Consider the following 20,532-nt stretch of genomic DNA (forward strand, 5'->3'; position numbering starts at 1 on the left):
CCAGTTTATTTTTCTTGGAATTATTCAAGCATACAATTGCAAGGGTGTGAACCGAGTGCTGGCCATTGAAACGCTGCTGCTCTTCAGCATGAGCACTCCCTGGTAAGGGTCTGCTGTCATCCCAAAGTCTGTTCTGACTTGAATTTTGAAGTGACAGTCCCGCAGAGTGGCACCCAGGGGGATGGGGAGAGGATCTCTCTTCCCTGGGTGGATGCAGGTGTGCCAGTCCATCCTGAAAACAGCCTGTTGCTGTGCCTTTGGGAGTGTGGATGGTTGGGAGGACAACTCAAGCTGGTTGCTGCCATAAGAGGTAACAAAAAATGTTTTCACAAATACATTGGAAACAAAAGGAGGGCCAAGGGTAATCTGCATCCTTATTGGATGCAGCAGGGAACATTGCCACAAAGGATGAGGAAGAAGGCTGAGGTACTTAATGATTTCTTTGCTTCACTCTTTAACAGCAACACCAGCTTCCTTCCAGGTCCCCATCCCCCTGCGCTGGAAAACGGGGATGGGAAGCAGAATGCAGCCGCCACGGTCCAGGAGGAATCAGCCAGCAACCTGCTGCAGCACCAAGACACACGGAGCGGTGTCTGGGGCCAGGGGACCCAGCCCAGGGTACTGTCCCGGGGTACCGCGGGAGCTGGCGGAGCAGCTCGCCGAGCCGCTCTCCATCACTGATGAGCGTCTGGGCTGACCGGGGGGCTCCCAGCAGGCTGGGGCTGAGCCAGTGTGACACCCACCTGCGCAAGGGCTGGGAGGAGGGTCCGGGGAATGGCAGGCTGTCAGCCTGCCCTGGGTGCTGGGGAAGCTCGTGGAGCAGAAGGTCCCGAGTGCCTTCATGCGGCACGTGCAGGACGGCCGGGCGTCAGCCCTGCCAGCGCGGGTTTGTGAAAGGCAGGTCCTGCCTGAGGAACCCGATCTCCTGCTGCAGCCCGGTGACCCACTTCGGGCTGAGGGACAGGCGGTGGGTGTTTGCCTGGGCCGTGGCGAGGCCCTTGCGCCATCTCCCGCAGCGTTCTGGGGGGGCTGGCTGGCGGCCGCTGAACACGAGCCAGCAGGGTGCCCAGGGAGGCCGGCAGCATCGCGGCTTGTGTCCGCTTCAGCAGGGTGCCCAGGTGCCCAGGGAGGCCGGCAGCATCGCGGCTTGTGTCCGCTTCAGCAGGGTGCCCAGGTGCCCAGGGAGGCCGGCAGCATCGCGGCTTGTGTCCGCTTCAGCAGGGTGCCCAGGTGCCCAGGGAGGCCGGCAGCATCGCGGCTTGTGTCCGCTTCAGCAGGGTGCCCAGGTGCCCAGGGAGGCCGGCAGCATCGCGGCTTGTGTCCGCTTCAGCAGGGTGCCCAGGTGCCCAGGGAGGCCGGCAGCATCGCGGCTTGTGTCCGGAAGAGCCGGACCAGGGCAGCGTCCGTCCCCCCGTGCTCGGCGCTGCGGGGCCGCCCCGCGCCCCTGGGCTCAGCGTTGGGCCCCTCACGGGCAGAGGGACGCAGAGGGGCTGGAGCGTGTCCAGAGCCGGGCAGGGGGCTGGGGTGGCTGGGGGGGGTCGGCCTGGAGAGGAGGGGGCTCGGGGGCCCTGGTCGCTCCCTACAGCTCCCGGACAGGAGGGTGTAGGCAGGGGGGGTCGGTCTCCTCCCAGCCGACAAGCGACAGGACAAGGGGAAACGGGCTCAGGCTGCGCCGGGGGGCTCAGATCGGGTGTTGGGAAACATTTCTTCACCGAGGGGGCGGCCAGGCACTGGCACAGGCTGCTCAGGGAGCTGGGGGGGGGGGTGTCACCATCCCCGGGGGTGCTGAAAAGCCACGTAGATGCGGTGCCTGGGGACATGGGTCAGTGGTGGGCTCGGCAGTGCTGGGGCAACGGCTGGACTTGATCTCAAAGGATTTTTCTAACTTAAAGGGTTCTGTGACTTGAGCACCTGTTAGGAGTTAACTCCTCAGAACGAGGTTCTCAGCTGTTTGAAGGTGTTCAGAGAATACTACAGATTCACATGTGCCTGGCAGACTCCTCTGGAGCCCTTTCTGCAGACTCTTCCAGTCTGCCCTGATGGCCATCCCCGTACTTGGGTTCTGTGGGTAGCTGCCTCCATGCTGTTGCTGCTTTTCTTCTCGTTGCCGTTAGCCAGCTCCTTTCACTTGGACTTGCTGTCTAATGTGCCCTCCCCTTCAAATGAGCGCCGTCCTTCGTACTGCTCGTTGTGTCTCAGGCGTTGGTGAGGTCTCTCTTCAGAAAAGTTGGTTGTGCTGTCCCTGAAGGGGTCCTCCATCTTCTCGTGTCTCAACTCGAAGTTTTGATTAATTGCCTTCTATTTCTGCCTGCTAGGGAGGAAGCGACGTGATAGCGTTGTTGTGTTACTGAATAGATTTGTGCAGGAAAAGCAGCTCCCAGGGAAGGTAAGTGCTTCCTGACAGCGCCCAGGGCTTAGATGGATCTGCTGAAATGTGGCTGGTGCTCTCCACTTGCCTTCATTTCTACTGTTCCTCTCATGTGCTGGTCTCTGTAACCAGATGTAAAGTGAAACATCCTTCCCTATTAAAACAAAGATATTTTGGTGTTTTATATATTAACTGGCTCTTAGAACAGTAGAATACAGTTCCTATGTTCTGTGTAAACACAGGAATACAGTTTCCTTACCGTTTTTGTCCTGCTAGGTAGTTAGCTTGAGCTGAAACTGAAGGGGCAAAACATAGCTTAAAAAATAACACATCAGCGATGCCTGGGTGGCACACAAGAGCCAAACATTAACTAGAAGCAGACCAAGGTGGGCTGACAGGCCTGGGAGACACTGAACTGCATAGCACTGCTCTGTTCAGGCGCTGAAATTCCTTTCTGTTGGCAGAGCCTGATCCTCCTTTAACTGGGAACGTGTTGTTAGGACACAAATTCCTTGCCAAGGCAACAATTAGCCACATTTGTTCTGGGGAAGATGTCAGTTAACTTTTGTGGTGCTGTCTGGGATGCAATCTCCTCTGCTTCCTGGCTGTAAGACATCAGCAGTGCTGGGCAGTAGCTCGGGTGAATCTCCATGTGTCAGGGAGAGCTCATGTAGGGGTTGATCCTACCGGGGGCTCCGTACGTGCGCCTGCGCATTTTGGGAGCCTTGTTGACCTGGATGTGCACAATGACTGGAGTATTTCTAAGTGCAGCCTTGCCCAGAGGACGTGCTGTCCCTCTGACTCGCCTGCCTCTTGTTCCCCTGTCACAGTATTTCTAGCTGAGAGATCTGTCCCAGTCACCCTAGTGCCAAAGTCTTTCCTTTTGTTCAGATGGTGTAATGGCTTTGCTGACCGATGGTACTGACCTTTGAGATCTTTACATTCTTTCCAGGTAGCTCAGGATGAGTCCTATGAGAACTTGAAATGTTTGTAAGAGTAATGTTTCTGTTTCTGCTTCTCAGAGATGTGCGGTTTTAGGAGAACTTGACTGGTGGAGTTGCTTACCACTGGCTTTCGCGGAGTGCAGCCTATGAGCAAAGCGAACAAAGTCCTGCTCCTATGGGCTTCTGCAGTCAGAGTTGTTTTTTTCCACAACTTGGTTGGGGCAGCAAAATGTGTAGCTTATAACAATGCTGTTTCATTCTCAATGTAGCTGTTCCTGTTTCCTTTTCTTCCTGTCCTGCCTGTGATACGCTTCTGTGTCTGCATATGCAGTATTTCTCCTGTCTTATCTACTCAGCCAAGTCCTCTGAAGCTTCCCATCTGCCCGACAGGCTGTAGCAGCGTGAAGTACCTGGCCCTTTACTAGATACTTCTTGGCTCCACGGGAGGGAACCTGGGAGGTTAATTTTGATTCTTGTATTCAGGCTTTGTAAAAGCAAACTGCTCTGAATCGCCTGGATGGAAATAAGTGAACGTACAGCTTGGCCCCCACAGACACAGGCTGGGCTGTTTCCTGGCCTCTGCGAGGCATGCCAGGGTGGTGGGATGGGTTGAATGAAACGTTGTTTAATTTCAAGAGATGGAGATGTTGTAGAGATTGAGATCTCTAGGCCTCCTTCATTTTTGGAGCTTTTTTGGGTCAGTGGTCTTCGTAGACTCCAATACCTGTCCTCAATATGCAGGACAAGAAAATACATCAGTGGGAATAAAGAGTAATCTTTTTTCTTGTGGAAGGAGGAAAGGTACCAGATGGCTACAGTAGGATCTTAGCTTTGGTTTTCTTGTCCTCTTGTCCAGTTCCCATGGAATCTACATGGGAGACTACCAGAGCCCGGCTCCTTGCTGCTTTCTGGGAGTCCAGGGATCGCTCCTGCAGCTCTTGGCTCCGTTCTGGCAGCGAGGTTGCCTTCCCCTTCACATGCAATTGCAAGGGCGTACCCTGTGTTCAGCACCAGTGCGGTGGGGCAGGAAGGGACCTTTGCAAGTTACTTGGTTTCATGCGTCTGAAGATTAAAAAAAAGGGGAAACTGCAGCAGAACCCTACTCACTTGTGGATTAAGGGGGACAGGGTGCAGGACCTTCCTGTCTGGTGCCGCTGTGTGGTCCAGGGATGAGAACAGAGGGTCCCCTGAGCATGTAGACAAGCCTAGGTCTGTATTTCACCAGATATTCACCCAATTAGCTAGATTTCACGGGTAGAAAAACCATTCAGTAAAGGCTAGACCAAGTTACGGCAGCTGTAGAAAGCCTGGGAGATCAGCCAGAGATAAGGTCTGTTCTTGATAAGACATAAACCAGTGTGTTACTTAACATTTATCTCAGTTTGGCAAACAGAGTGATGTGCTTTAAATTAGCTGTCCACCCCGTCTCCTGGGTGGTAACAACCCTTTTTCTCTATGTGATTTGTATTTCAGAACCATAACTAGTTCTGGGGGATTAACTACAGCCAGTGTAGCACTGTTTAGAGGGACCCAGGTGGGGGAGACCAAGGGCTTGTGCTCTCGTCTTCTCCCAGATGAGTTTCTTTTGCTGGTCTTTCTCTGCCCTCTTAAAACAACTGAAACAGGAGAGACGCTCCGAGAGGTTGGCCTTACTGTAGGGAGTTTCCCTCAGGAAGAGCTGGGCGGCTGCAGGGTGTTATCCGGGGCGAAGGGGCTGTCTTGGCTTCCTTGGCCTCGTGCAAGCCGCAGTGTGAGCAAGCCCTCGCCTGCCTGGGCAGCGGAGCTCTACAGCTCACCAGCAGAAATGGGCATCAGTCCTTGTGTTGTGCGCCAGCACAGCACGCCTGGGCCTGGCCGCATGCGGGGCTGCACCGCTGCCTTTGGAACCCTCTTGCTTTTGCCTTTCCCAGCCGCTGCTGCTGCTGCTGCTGGGGCTCCCCTGCCTTCAGCCCCAGGGGCAAACTCCTTTTGCTTCTTGGAAGCTGAAGCTCCCACAGCCCTGGCTTCATGTTGTGCACAAAATGGGCAGATGGTTTGGGAGTGCTGCTCCTCTAGGCTGGGGTCCCGTCTCTCCCACTCTGATCTCAGCGCCGCAGTGAGCACCGTGCGCGCTTTAGGTAGATGTAGGATGTAGCTGAGCTGCCTGATGCTACGGAGGCTTGGCAGCTTTCCCACTGGGAAGCCTCCCTGTCACACCAGCCAGAGGACTTGGGGCTCCCAGGGCAAGAACGGACACATGCTTCAGGGCAGTGAGGTCTTCCCTTTGTAGCAGGAGGTCTGTGCCTCAGCCTGTGCAGTGCCACTGAAATGGACTCGCCTCCGTTACTGTCCTCCTGGCCACTTGCTTCATTCGTGTTCCCTTTCTGGGGTATTCAGTTGTCCTGCAGCACCAGGGAAGTCCAGACACAGCATTAAAATTAACATGAAGTTGCAAAGTCCCCTGCGTCACAGCTACTACCGGATTCACACTGAAGCAAACACGATGTAGCCTGAAAAATAATCGATAGGATTCATGTGGCACCCATCTTCTCGCGTCTGGTCAAATCGCTTCCTTTTCAAATGCTGTCGGGCCTGGCCTGGGCACTTTTGTAACAGTTTTACCAAGTGGAACAGGGTTTGAAGGAGCGCGTTTTGATGTCGTGGAGAGCACCTGTAAAGGCAAATGACACCGGCACATAGGCCAATGCAATTGTTGCGGTTCAAATGGCAGAGCTGATCTCTGCTGGTCTTTATTTCGGCCTTGTGTGGGAAGTGGGGCTGTCACTGGCGCTAGGTGAGGTCAGCTATGGCTGCATCTACCCAAATGGTGAGGATGAGACCCCTGGCCTCTGCGGCTGCACAGCCCTTCTAGTGAAAATATTTCACCAGTGTCCATCCTGACTGTCCTGCACCCCAGTTTGTGCCTGTTGCCCGTTGCCACACCATTTGCCACTACTGAGAAGAGTTTGCTTCCGTCTCCTTCGCAGCCGCCCTTCCAACAGCGGCAGGTAGGGATCAGACACCCCTCGCCTCCGGGCTCTCCCGGCTCAGCTCCCTCTGTCAGACGTGCCCCAGGGCTCAGGCTTGGTGGCAGTTCTCTGCCAGTGCCGCTCCAGTTCTCCACGTCCCTTTTGAGTTGCACGTGCTGTTCCAGGAGCAGCATCACCAGTACCAAGCAGAGGGCTATTAACTGACCTCATTCTGCTGGCCATGCTCCTCCTAGCATAGCGAACTCCCCTGATTCACGAGAGCATGCTGGCAACCTTCTCTGTTGAGAAAGGCTGTGGTTAAACTGGTGCAGCTTTGCTGTTTGGTTGGGAAACCAGGGTGTTTGCTGCAGCTCTGCATGCTGCAGTGGGTGTCTGGCAGGCTTAGATGGGAACTATGGGACGTGCAAATAGCCAGAGCCTTCCGATAGCAGTGCGGGCTGCGCGCCTGCTCCAGTGGGCTTCCAATGCACGTCAACGAGTTGTGATTGCCTGGTCCTTCAGGGCTGGCTCAGAAACCTCACACCTCCATCCTTGTAGAAACCAGTGCCGGTTCTTAACAAAGAAAACCCAACATTTCCTGGTTAAACAGCCAACAGTGAATAACGGGAGCAGACAGAAACACATGTGATTTCTTGTTATAACACAAGTGACTCAGACGGATGTTATTCCCGTGACTTAAGTGATGCCAGTGCCACCATCCCATGTGAAACCTGAGCAGAGCAATGTCAGAACTGCTGCCCTGGGACTTCGGCGGCAAGAGGTGGTGGGTCCCCCATGTGTCTGTCTCCCCTTTCTTCTCAGGCTGAAGGAGCACAAGAGCTGAGGGAGGTTTATAATGCTGCAGAGGTGGCAGGGGGTAGTTCTCTGGCTGATGTTTCCCCATGTGGGGATTCAAGCAGCGAAGTGGTCTCATCCTGACGCTTTGCTCAGCTGCAGCCAGTCTCCACCTCCAGTGGAAGCATTTGAAGAGCTCTCACCACTGTGCTGGCTCCCAGTCCCATCATCTGGAAGGAAAGAGGCCCAGAGGACGCATCTGCTGAGGGTGCTGGGCCCCCTGGCCAAGCCCGGGCCACCTCTGCGACCCTGGTGCAGCTGAGAGCACCCCTGCCCTGGAGATGCTGCGGGGCAGGGCCACCCCGCTCAGGCCTGGGTGGCTCCGGGTGACACAGGAGTGTGACAAGCCCTTGGCCAGGACAGAGCCTCTGCTGCTGTTTCCCTGCCGCCGCCTGCTTGCGGAAGGGCCGCAGGAGCTGGTGTCAGGCTCCAGGGCGCAGCCAGGGCATGTCTGAGCCGTGTTGCAAGTGCCAAGAGGGAAGTGAGTCACTCACCTGCGAGGAGCGCAGCACCCTCACCCTCCGTCCGTCCTGTCCTTCCGTCCCTGCCTCTTCCCGAGCAGGAGCGCCCGTGGCTCACCCTGCTCACGGCCGGGACCTGCCGGGCTGGCGTCTGCTGGGCCAGGTGCTCTGTGGCCCTCAGGTAAGAGGCTCTTTCCCTTCTGCGCGCTCCCCCAGGGTGCTGGCCTCCCTCCCCCAGCTCCACAGGCTTTTCTTGCGTCTGGGTGTCTTGGGACACGGGCTGGCTGTGTGTCCGCCCCGGATCTCTGAGCTGTGACATCTCAGACAGCTCCAGGGACTTTGGAGCCGTCCTTGCCCTCCCGTCCAGGTGAGCCGGGCAGACGCGTCCTTGCTCCCTGTGCCCAGCGAGCAGGGATGAGGTGCATCATGATGGCATGAGTCAGGCTAGCGCTGCCATCGCCCTTGGGGCTGTGGCAATAGGGACTGCCCTCACCTGGGTCCTGTCCCAGCTCTGGGTGGCAAGAACAACCCCAGCTTTGCTTGGATGCTGCGAAGCGAGGTGAGGAGCCCTGCCACTGGAGTGAGGAAGAGGAGGCAATGCCTGGAGCCTCTCAAGGAGCCCAGGTCCCTCATCCCACTCCTGTGTGGCCCCTGCTCCTCCCCGGCTGGGGCAGGGGGACGGGGCAGAGGGCAGGCAGCCGCTGTTGGGAGGTGACGTGCTGCAGCCTGGAGCAGCGCAAGCAGAGTGACCTGGCCCCGGGCAGCTCGGTGGGAGCACGGCTTTCCCCTCCAGCAGAGCTACGGCAGCCTGGGGCTGCAGCCTGCAAACCCGACGCGGTGGCCCACAGATCCCACCGCTGTGCCCACTGCGGCAGGGCTGGGCTCGGGCCCCACCTGCCCAAAGCTGCCCCCCTCCTGCTGCCCCCATTGCCCCCGCAGCTCCCGGCCGTGACCTTCCCTGCCAGGCCGGGGGTCCCGGCAGCACCGCCAGCTGCAGAAGCTCTGCCCTGCCTTTGCAATGGCTACCAGGAAGCGTTTCTGCTCGCTGCCCCAGGAGGGGCTCTCGGCCGCTGCGGTGGATGTATTTCTCCACGGAGCAACCCAAGCGCTGGGTCGCATTCCTGCATTGTTGGTAATGAGGTGGGGACTTGTTGTGCTGGGCTCTGAAACGCTCGCCGGGGAAAGCTACGGGGTTTGTTTAGTATTTCTTTCCTGCAACAAGCAAAAGGAAATTGTGTACAGGGTGTGACATGAGTAGTGGAAACTTGCAGACAGTAATGCCTAGCGTCAGATCATCAGCTGCTCTGGCTCAAAAGGAACTTCATGTCCTTTCACAGACCTGTCCTGGCACTTCAAAACGCATCCTGGTGACCAGGACTGGCAGGGATCCTGCTCAGCCGTGTGCTGCTCCTGCGCGCTGCATGCACCACACAACTTTTAGCCTGGTGGCGGTGGCTGGTGCTTTCGCAAGATCCATGTTGGTATTTCATCTTGTCCTTGTTCACAGCTTGCCACTGCACAGGGCAGTCGACAGTGCCCATGGAGTCTGTTAGCTAAAGTGCCGTTCCTCTGCACTCCTCGGAGAGCTCTTCTCCACTAATACGGTATGGGTTTGCTCTTGGGAAGACCCCTCTGAATATTTCCTTATAATACTACATTTTTGAAACCCAGAGTGTTTCTGGTACCTGCAAATTTATATGTGGCCATCAAAAGTGCGTATGTTGCTAACGGGCTCCATCTCAAAAGGAAATGCCCCCAAGGAAACATGCCAGAGGCAGGCAGTGCATAGAGGCGGTGTGCCTCTCTCACGGCGGTGTGCGCTTGCCATGAGGGTGCTGATGTGGTGCCAGAACCAAGGGAAGCAGCCCGCTGCCACAGCCGGCGTGCATGAATTCATCCCCGGAAAACATCATTTGGAAGAGCTGCTCCAGGATCCAGCGTCCTGGTACAACAGCCTGAAGTACCGTTAGTGCTACTTAAAAGCATCGTATGGGAATCAGTTATAGTAAAAGAAGCTTATTTATTTTTTTATTAGATTGCAAGTTTGCTTGATGAAAGTAAAAGCATATTCAAAATTGCTTTTTTTTTAACTTTGCCTTGCATGGCATTTAGTGGTTGTCAGACCTTGTGTGCATCCCCCAGACTGGAAGAAAGGTAAATATCACTCAGAACGGGGCAGTCAGAACCTGCCAGGACCACTTAACAAGCAAGGCCACTGCAAACAAAATGCATCTTAATACTGGACTTAAAGTTACGCGCTTGGAAACAGGCAGCAGTCCCAGGAGCAGGGGAGCAGAGTCCCCAGGCTGGAAGGGATGCGAGAGGGAGAAGTGCTGGTGGTGGGCACTGTGGGGGGCGTTAAGGGAACCTGTCAGTGCAGAATGGACACAATGCAGTTCGGGAGGTTGGGAGGGGGCTGTTCTCACCCTTTCTCTATTGCCTTGGTACTGGGAGCACTGAGTCTGCGTCCCCTTCTACTTTTCATGCGTTAAACGCGACAGCTGAAAACGGAGATGGTGAGGAAGGGAACTCCCCAGATAATTAAGAGGTGGACAAGTGCAAGCCCGGCAAGAGGCCCAGCTACGTGACCGAGCGGTTGTTCTGGGCATTTCTGTGAACCTCAGTAGCTTAAGGCCTAAGCTGAGCATTTGAGGCAAAGCTGAAAATGGTGTGGCACAGGGAACGCAGCCCTCAGCTGCCCATGGTGGCTCTCCCAAGGTGTGACACCACGCCGTGGGGGTCTCTGCTGCTCCTCACAGCACAGAGGTGGCCAGGGCCTGCCACGGGCTGCTTGCCACGGGCAGCATTTCATGAGGAGAGCCAGGAGAGCCAGCCTTCCCAGGGAGCACCAATGTGGACCGGCCTCTTCTGCTCCCCCTGGGCCCGTGTTGCTCCCCAGCAACCTTGTTGCAGGCTCAGGCACCGCTGCGTGCTGGTGACGGACTTTGTGGCTCCGTCCCTATGTGTTTCACACTGACCCAGGCACCAGACTCGGTGTTTCAGTTCCTGCAGGTGTCTGCAGGTGTGAGGTTTGTGCAGGACATGGTGCAGATGCTCCAAGCTCACATGTGCGCTGTGTGCAGGTGTAAGAGCAGTGTCTGCATGAAGGGCAGGTTAACCATCAGCATGGGAGCTACAGCTTGGGATTTATAGCTTAGCTGGGACTGTGTGTGCAGCTTTGCTTGTCACCGGTGTCTCCCTGGGCACCCCCGCAATTTGCATCACTGTGATGAGTGGTCTTCAGGATGCCACCAATAATGGCAGTCATCATGTGAAGGCAGATGGGCCAGGTGAAGACCTGCCATGCTGTGGTGTCTCAGTGTCCACTGAAGGTCCCCAAGACAAAAGGAGACGTGGGATGGCTGGATTCCTGGGTCTGTTTAGCCCCGACCTGAGTGTGAAGAAGACTGCTAGGGAATGAGTCTGTCCGTGGGATATATGAGTTTCCTACCACTTCCCTTCCTCAAAGTTTTTAAGTGAAAGCTCTTCTGGCTCCTGCCATTCATCTGTTTGGAAGAGGGATGCTCAAATGCTGTCTAACCATGGACACGGGGTGGGTTCCTATTCTGCCTTTACAGGAAAATCCCAACTTTGCCCTCTTTCAGGATCATCAGGAGCAGAGATACTTTGAGGAAACAGCTTAAAGGACTTTCCAGATCTTCACTGTGGTTAATTGCCTTTCCTCTACAGCTTATTTTATTTCTCATTTCCTTTGAGCTGATGTCACACATTTCCTCTTCTCTAGTGACTCTGCAGTCATGCTGCAACTGTTCCCATTCTGGTGTCCTGTTCTTGAGAGCCGCCTGTGTGGAGACCTTTCCGCTCCAGGTCCGAGAAAATAACACCTGGAAGAAGACTGAGCATCCTCATTAGAACACCCACCACTGCTCTACTGAAGCTGAAGATGGACATACTGTGCTGAATCCTTTTGATGGTGGTAAGCAGAAAATACGCTTTATTACTGCTAGTCCTCTTGGAATATACTCTTGCTGATGGCATAGCTTGTGCTAACGTGGTCTGTGCACCTTGCTGCCATGAGCCAGTGGATCCTTATGGGAAGAGCATGGCCCATGGGAAGGAGTGTGGATTGGGAACAGAGTCCGCAGTTGCCCCGGCCATGCTCTGCTGCACAGCCGGTTACTTCCATCTCTAGTTCTGCATCCAATGGAGTTGATGACTTAAAGCACTTGGGGTTGTTGGCTGGTGTACTATGCACAAGGAGCGGCTGGGGTTAGAGTTGCCAGGGGGTTTGGTAAAGCAATGCAGCCTGCTGCAGCGGGGAGCAGGACCCACACCCACCCGCCCACACCCCGACCACCATGCCAGCTCTCCCTTCTGCTGGCATGGAGAGTATTTACATGTTTTATACAAAGGGGAGCCACTTCAACAGGAGAGGCTGCGTGAGATCCCCCGTATGGTGCTCCGGAGTCTAGGGCTTAGGACATCTCACAAGTACACGGGAGATGTGAGCTTGAGTTCCTCCGGCTGAAGAAGGAAGTGGGTGTTGGGTAAAGTTAGTGGGGAATGGTGCCATGCTGTCTTCTAGCTGTAATTTGTAGAATATCTGGCTTGACAAGCGAGAAGGGAAAAGCAACTCTCCTGTGATTCCCTGAAGGACCCTGGCATTGGCACTGCACAGCCTGCTGAGGCAAAGATAGGTGAGCTCTGCCAAGTGCTGCTGGGGTCAGGAGATGGCACTGCCATCTCCCACAGCCCACCACTGCCAGAGATTTCCCGTGGACTTAGAGCACATCCTTGCATTCATCCCTCCAGATCACACCGCCAGCCCCTTAGCTCAAACCCGTCTCCTATGCAAGGGTTTGCAGCGGAGGGAGATCTGCAAGTTGGCTCTTCCTTCCACCCAACTGGTAGATATGGCAGCTGATGGGCAGGCCTGAAGATCCCACCAGTAAAGTTCACCAGAGCTCCTGGGCAGTTTGGTGGCTGCCATGCCCACGTACAGCACCAGAAATGGAGAGGTGGATAGACAGTGACCTGCAGCACACTCTAAAGGGACTTTGTGAATAACAGTTGTGCCTACGTATTGGCTGTGGGTGCTTCCCTCCTCCTCGTGAATTCTGCTAGAGGGATGCATCTCCTTCCTCCCCGTCCCCAACTCTTGGTATATTCAAGTCTGGTGCTACAGCGATAGAGCAGTTTTCATTGCAAAGATTCTAGCCACAAGCACCAAAACCATTTGCTGAAGTTGGCAGATAGCCAGAACACTGGGGGTTTATGATGCAGATTTGAAAAAAAATTAAGTTCTCAAATGATCTTAGGTAATTAGGACTTTTTTTCCCCTCATATTCTAACATCAGAATAGTACATCAAATACAGAGCTCCCCACTAGTTTCTCTTGCCCCTGCACAGCCTCACCCCTTTCCCCCTTTCCTGAGTGTCTGCATCTGCTAGGTGCCCTCCCAAGTTGAGCGATGCAAACCCTTCTAACTGGTGTATGTCTGTCCTTACCAGAGATGGTCCCTCAGCAGGTGGGGGAGCTGGGCTTAGACACGGACCTTTATTTAAGGCCACGTTGTCACAATTACCACTTTCAATACCTAGATGAGGGTGTGTAAACAGATCCATGAGATGACCAGTACGACTTGCCTGGGGTCCTGCATGGATCACAGGTAGAACAGGGATCAGAACGTGGTGTCCTGCCTGCTCTGGGACCTCTCCACAGGGCAGCAGGGAGTGACACGTAACTCCTCAGGGATGTGCCAGACCTCTGTGGACGGAGCCCAGGGTGCCATAACCCAGAGCATCCTCGCCTCCTGGCTGCCACCAGCTGAACCCTTTAGAGATTGGTGGGTTCTCAGCAGGGTGACAGACCTCAAAGTGAAAGAGGACAGGTACAAGTGTCACCTGGCCAACTGCTACTACTGCCACTCTACTTGTTAATTCACATGGAACACAGCTGAAAAAGATTGAGTTTAAAGACACCTAAACCCCAGTGCTGGCCAGCACGCAGCAGCCTGTGAAGATCCAAGGACAAGGTTTGGCCATCTGTAGTTGTGATGTCCTATGGGAACCTGTGAGGGGTAAGGAGGAACAAGCTCAGGAAGATGGCTATTGCCTTCCTCTCCTGGCAGCTGGAAAGAAGTGCCAAGGGGTTTCAGGGTTTTCTGAAGAAAGGGAGAGCTTTTCTGTGTTAGAGCCGACTTCCCCATTTGCAGAGGAAAACTGCAGATGTGCAAATGCATAAATGAGGAACCAACAGCACATGGGCACAAAGAGACACTCAACCCGGAGCGGGTGAGATGTGGGTTCATGCTACTAGCACGCTGCTGGGGAAGATCCAGAAAGTGTCAAGACAGGAGGGTGCCTTCTCAGGAGGCAGCAAGTCTTTTTGGGAAAATGCTTCGGGGCTGGCAGAGCTGAGGCAAGCACGAGCACCCGGCATTCCCACCGTAACTTGCACAAGAAGTTTGGGCTTCGTGACTGGTGGTACAGCTCACTCACTCTCCAGGAAAACCACCATGTTCTGCAAATTAGGTTAAAACCCCAGCAAGTTTACCATCAGCGAGTGACCTAGTGTCCTTGCCGGTGGCTCTCAGGCTGCTTTACCTGCATTACAGTCAGTTATCTGCCCAGGGGGAAGGAAGAAGGAGACAAAAACGAGCAGCTATGCGAGATTGTGCCGTGGAGAGGGGAGTGCCTGCCCAGCGCCAGACGGGGAGCTGGTTCCGGAGTCAAGAACAGGGGTGCACGTCCTCGGGATGGTAAAAGCATGCAAGCGGTTAGACCCAGTCCATGTAAATCTGAGACAAGAACATGTACGGTATTGGTGATACGGGAATTTTATATGTCCAAACTGTAGGCAAGATATGAAGAAATACTAACTGAGGCAGGGACTGGTAATATTACAAATCCAAAAGCATCTCTCTAGGGACAGTGTGTGCCAGCAGCCTCTCCAGCGCCACAGGGAAGCACAGAACTGCTGCTGACACTGGCTTTGATGCAGAAAGGGGGGGCGGGCGGGAGGCGCGGGGCAGGGGGGAAGCCAGATGGGTTTGATGACAACTTGAATTCAAATTGATGACGTGATAGACAACAGCCAAGATTTTAAGAGAGAGAAGCTGTAGTTAAAATCAGCAGTGTACCACAAAACCTCACCCTTTAGGATTAGTGACTCACCTTTTACATCATTCACTGAGGAAAAAAATTGAGAGGTCAGGTGGCCTGTGAAGCGAGTGTGAGATCCTACGGTGCCTGCAACCAAAACCAAATACAATCCTCACAAGTGTAAGCAGGAAAATGTCAGAAAACAACAAGTAGAGGGCAACTCTGGAAATGGCATTAGTGTGACCAGATATTTTTACTAGATATTTTTTCACTTCTGGAATTTCTAGGTTAAAATAAATTTAGGCATATTAGAAAGCATGAGGAACCACAGCAGTGGCGGGCTGGAAACCTGTTTGCTTATAGTAAAGGATTAAAAATCTTGAGATGGAGCAGAGTAGCAGATTATTTTATTTAAGAACCCTCATGCAGAAAAATCTTTTGAGATTAGAGATTAGTGAGAGATCTGCATGGCAGCAAACAATGCTTGATGAAGACAAAAGTGCCAGTACGGCATGGAAATGGGATCAAAGAGAGGACCAAGGGGACAGGGCAGGTGTCTGTACCTTGAGCCAAGGCACAGAGCAGAACTCCTGTGGTCACAGACAGCTGAAGATGAGAGGTGGATTTGGGCTTAGCAATGGCAGCATGCCAATCAGCTCGTTTTATGCTTTATATTTTTAGGTGAAAAGAAAAGCTGCAGCTGGAAATTCTCCTTCAGATGTGCCCACTCAGCACCACAATGTCTGGAAAGGGTAAAGGTGGTGCTGAAGGCAGTGCTGATTCCTACATTTCATGCCACATAGACTCTGAATTTCGCTACAACCTCTTCACTGTTTTCTACAGCATCATTTTCATTCTGGGCTTTGTTGCCAACTGCTATGTGCTCTGGATTTTCAGCCGTATTTACCCCACCAAGAAACTCAATGAAATCAAGATATTCATGGTGAACCTGACAGTGGCTGACCTGCTCTTCTTGGTTACGATGCCAATGTGGATTGTTTACTATCACCACCACGGAGACTGGATCATGCCTGAATTCCTCTGTAATGTGGCTGGCTGTTTATTTTTTGTTAACACCTACTCTTCTGTTGCCTTTCTGATGGTCATCACATATAACCGTTACCAAGCTGTGACTAATCCCATCAAAGCTGCTCAGTTTACCACCCAGAGAAGGGGTATCTACTTGTCAGCGGCTATCTGGATCATAATAGTGGGCAGCTCTTTGTATTACCTTTTTGACAACAATACTAATCAGGAGGAGATGGACTCAAAGAATTTCACGCGGTGCTTTGAGCACTACAGCTCTTCTGGCAGTGTTTCAGCTGTTCTCGCCATTCATGTCATCATCTGTATCCTCTTCTATATCATTTTCCTTTTCATACTAGGCTGGAACATCATCATCATCAGGACTCTGTTCTCCAAATCAATGCAGCCACGGAAGAGTGCTCATGTCAAGCAAAGAGCGCTCTGGATGGTTTGCACAGTGCTGGCTGTGTTCGTCATAAGCTTTGTCCCTCATCACATAGTGCACCTGCCCTGGACCTTAACTGTGCTGGAGCAGTGGAAGAAGGAAGACTGTCAGCTGCGCCAACAACTCAATGATGCTCACCAGGTGACTCTGTGCCTTTTGAGCACCAACTGCATGTTGGACCCTATCATCTACTGCTTCCTCACCAAGAAATTCCAGAAGCATCTTTCAGAAAACCTGAAGAGCATGAAAGGGAGTCGCAAATGCTCTAAGCAAACCACAGACACAGTGATTGAGGGCACCATCCACCGAGAAGACTCCATTAGGATCTAGTTCAGCCTTGTTCTGATTGTAGACTGAGATGCATCTTAGTCACTCATCTTTCAGGAGGAGGCACTGAGGGGCAAAACAGAGGACCAGGATATTACACTTCCTTTTTCCCATCAGGCAGAAGAATGGATGCTCATTTCTTCTACCACATGCAACTAGCAGAACTGAAACCTGTAGTAAGCTAGCAGAAAAGTGCCTTCTCTCTGGGCTGATGTTCTCATGCACACTGAGAACAGCTCAGATGACTGCTTTTACGTAAAAGAAATGTGTCATTGAGTCTCTGCAGTGAGCAGCTGGAAGCTAAGTGCACTCAAATTTTCCATTGTGTCAGCCCAGATAGCGCCGTCCTTGGTCTTTTGCCTGCCCAGCTCCCATGAAGAATCCAAGGTCAGACCTGTAAGAGACTTCAGAAAGACCTGGGAGAACAGACTGGGCTGCTAGTATCATCAAGTGACTTTTTAAGGCATCTTGCACAGTTCTTTGAAGACAGTCTGAGCTGAAGAAGCTTGAGTGGCTAGAAGGGGTGTAGTCCAAGGAGTTCCTCAAATGCCATCAAAAAAGAGATCTGCACCTCTGACCCCTTCTTACCTATGTGCGTCATCTGCGGGGTCCGTACTTGACAGGCGTCTGGGAGTAGCTATTACAAACGTTTGCCTTTGCTCCCAGCTCTTGCATCAGGCGAGCAGTAGGCAAGAAAAGGAAGAGGTGGCAGTGGCTCAGCCCCCATATGTCCAAGGTATGTCCAAGGGGCACTACTGTCTGCCCTGGCTTCTTGTACGACAGCGCGACTGGCAGAGCAGTGGCCTCTTGCACTCGGTTTAGTAATTTTTGGCTGACTGCATGCACCTGTGGGAATCCAATCTCACTTTGGAGGCTCCTGATAACAGAAGATTACTGTCAGCATGGGCATTATGATAAGAAGAAAAAAAGCTTAAAATGCTTTGGTATCTTCTTTTCTTATTTATTTAAATTAGAGCTGTAGAAAGCAACTGTATGTTATTCCTTCCCCCAGCATTTCTATTTCTGCTATGAAGAAATGAAGCTGCCTCGTTCTTGATAGCCTCCCACAAGTGAAGTATTAGGGCAGGTCATGGCCACTTTCTGAGTAAATCAGCGCTGCACAGTGATCCAGGGCCTTTGACAGACAGGTAATTCATGCGCTCCAAGGGGCTGGGGACTCCTCACTCAGGGCTGGCTGCAGTCAGCTGGGGCCCAGGGCAAAGTAGTTTTCCAGGGGTGGGTGCCAAGTTCTGTTACCAATCATGAGACCCTTGAGGTTCCTCTTCTGACCCAAGTTGCTCAATCCAGCATAGGAAACTGGGCAGGGCAGGGAACTCACTTGTTTTCACAACAGTTTTTGGTTCCCTAAACTACATAGGGGAGCCTGGTTGATGACAAGAAAAGCATATCTGACCTGTGACACTGATTATTCATATGCAAGCACAGCAGCTTTCCTACACCCACCAGAGAATGTGAAAGATGGGCTCAAGTCTTTCCAAAGACAGGATCAACATTTGTGTTAGACTTTGCCTGTATTTGGTGGAGAAACATGTTCTTCAGATTTATCTCCTGAAGATCCTCAGGCAGCGTTTATGCTTACTGGTGCAAATAAGTACAAGAACCAAGTCATTTCTGTTTCTAATGCCACCTGCCAGCACCAGCCCTGCACTCCGGGCCCTGTGCCAGGCAGAGGAAAGAATCTGATTACAGCATGAATTCATTTCCCTTCTGGTCCTGGACTCTGCTCCGGTTATGACCACCCAGAAGGCACACCTGCTGGCACCTCTTAGCAGAGAGAGAATTCCTCAGCCATGTTCAAAGCTTTGCCCTGAATCTGCAGCGATCTGAACCACAGCACAGAGCAAGGGGGGCAACTTCTGTAATTTAAAAGCCTAAATCCCACTTGCTGGAGGATCCTGCCTCTGTATTTCTGCCTTCCCCAGGTGGCGTGTTCTGGCTGAGGCGCGCTCGCAGCTGGCAGATGGGGTGCAGCTTACCTTTTTCCCCTTGCCACCTGATGCGAATGGAGCTCTCCTGCTTCACAACCCCAAAGCACTAAACAGATGGAGTCTGGCAATTCTTAGAGGAAATGGAAACAGATTTTAGCTGGAAATCACAAAAACACGTGGTCTTCTATTGATTCCAGGAAAGCTTGCAACAGAGTTTACAGTTCAGGCTACTTACTGTGGCTAAGTAACATGCTTTACTCCACAGAAAACAGCTGTAAGGCTGGTGTGGGCTCAGAGAACAATTGCAAACTTGCATCTAAGGAAAAGGGTAAGTGGAGAAAAAGCGCCGAGGGCATTTCAGGAGGCTATGTTGTGGTAACGGAAGTCAGTAACAACGCCTTTCTAAAAAACCAGTCTGAGCTTCTACTTCTGTTCTAGAAATTACTTTATTGGTTTTATGCAATGTTGTGTTAGTCTGCTTTACTTTGCAATAAAATGGATCCACAAAAGTTCTTTTAAATAAGTGTGTTCCCTGAGTGTTTTGCCCTTTAACTTCTTCCACTTTCTCATCCTTCTGTATTTACACCGGAGGGAAAAGCCCCAGCACCCGCTGACACAGCTTCAGTTTGGTGTTTTTTTAGAACCACTACGTGAACTCGCGGGAGAGGTGACATTAAAGACTCAGCAAGTTCTGACCTGCTACAAGGGAAGGGGAAAGGGGTTCATTTCAGAGAGAGCAACTTCTGAAAGCCTGCGCGAGCGCCCCAAAGCCCCAGGAGGCCGCCCCCGAGCCCGCCGGCCCGCGCCCACGGGCCGCTCCCCGCAGGCAGCCGGGCCCGGCGCTGGACCCCCCGCCCGCTCCCCGCAGCTTGTCCCCAGCGCCCGGTTAGCGCCGGAACGCCCCGACGCAGGGGCTGGCGGCCGCTCGCAGCCCAGACAGGGCGGCTGCAGCCCCCCCCCCCCGGCTCCGGCGCGGCTCGGCCCGGCCCTCCACCCGCCGCCACCATCCCGGCCCGGGCCTCGGGCGGTTGCGTCACTTCCGTCGCCGAGCGCGCGGCTTCCGGACGGCTGCGGCGGGCGGGGGCGAGGAGGCGCGGGGCCGCCGCTGCCATGTCCGCTGCGGGACGTGCTCGCGGGCCCGGCGCCGGAGCCGCCTTTCGGTAAGAGCCCGCCGCGGGGGAGGGGGGAACCGACAGGCGCCGCGCGTGGCCTCTCCCGGCCCGGCCGCGCTGCCGCCCGCGGAGCCCCCGGCGCCGCTCCCAGCCCGCCGCCCGCGGGGGCGCGTGTCTGACGGCGCGTGCCGGCCCCCGCCCGCGCGCAGCCCCTCGGCGCCGCGGCCCGGTGCTGGGGGGGGGGGAGGGGGCGGCGCCGCTCCGGTCCCCGGGGCCTTGCAGCCCGGTGGCGCCGGGGGACCGCCGGAGGGGGCAGGCCGGCGCCGCCCAGCGCGGGTGCGGGGACAGAACCCTCGGCGGGGCCCGCGGCAGGCGGGCGGCCTCGGGGCAGCCCCGCTCGGGCCGTGCCGCTCCGCAGGAGGCGGCTACCGGGGCCGCGCCGCTCCCCGCGGGCCGGGTCCGGCCCTTGCTGGAGCCTGCGCGGACGAGCCCGGGAGGCTGGGCCGGGGCCGGCTGGGCTCGGCGGGCGGCGTTGGATCCGCAGCCGCTCGGCTGGACGCGCCCGGCGCTGGGAACGCCGCGCCGAGCTGCCGCGGCCGTGCGGAGCTCGCTGAGGGGCGGCGTGCCGGACCGGTTCGGTGCCGGCGTTTTCGGCTAAATCGTTTCCAGCCTGAAGCTGGCCCGCGATGCAGCATAGCTGTAGTATCACGGAGAAAAGCCTTGGTGGGCTTTGCTTTTGGTATGGAGCTGGCTTTCCTGTTTCTGTGATGCCCTTAATCTGTACTGCAACAGCTTCCAACTGGCAATTAAAAGTCAACCATAATGATTAAGATGATTGTCATTATCTGCCCCTGTTGTTTGCTTTCCTTCAGTTTTGTCGTTGTGGGTCATCTTAAATTCGTGATACTGAACTCGATAGGTTTTGTTGAGATTCGTGGCAATTCACGTGCCTCAAGGCACTGCTTTCACAATAAGCCACTGTGAAAAACTTGGGAGGATCGTGGCCTCCTCGGCCTGCAGAGCTGCTGGCCT

The 20,532-nt window shown here is 54.2% G+C and overlaps 2 protein-coding genes across 4 annotated transcripts in view; both read left to right on the forward strand.

Annotated features, from left to right (window-relative positions):
- Positions 1-7,652: 7,652 nt before the first annotated feature.
- Positions 7,653-18,911, forward strand: PTAFR (platelet activating factor receptor). The gene is made up of 3 exons (XM_037381135.1): positions 7,653-7,757; positions 11,322-11,513; positions 15,323-18,911. The coding sequence occupies exon 3, from the start codon at positions 15,360-15,362 to the stop codon at positions 16,440-16,442; it is 1,083 nt and encodes a 360-aa protein (XP_037237032.1). The 5' UTR covers positions 7,653-7,757; positions 11,322-11,513; positions 15,323-15,359; the 3' UTR covers positions 16,443-18,911.
- Positions 18,912-19,439: 528 nt separating this feature from the next.
- EYA3 (EYA transcriptional coactivator and phosphatase 3) overlaps positions 19,440-20,532 on the forward strand; it is a 59,355-nt gene continuing 58,262 nt past the window's right edge. For all 3 annotated transcript variants that reach the window (XM_037378718.1, XM_037378722.1, XM_037378727.1), the window contains exon 1: positions 19,440-19,548. The gene's annotated coding sequence lies outside the window, so the exon portion shown is untranslated. The remainder of the gene's footprint in view (positions 19,549-20,532) is intronic.

This window comes from Falco rusticolus, chromosome 3 (genome assembly GCF_015220075.1).
Source record: "Falco rusticolus isolate bFalRus1 chromosome 3, bFalRus1.pri, whole genome shotgun sequence".
Classification (NCBI taxonomy): Eukaryota; Metazoa; Chordata; class Aves; order Falconiformes; family Falconidae; genus Falco; species Falco rusticolus.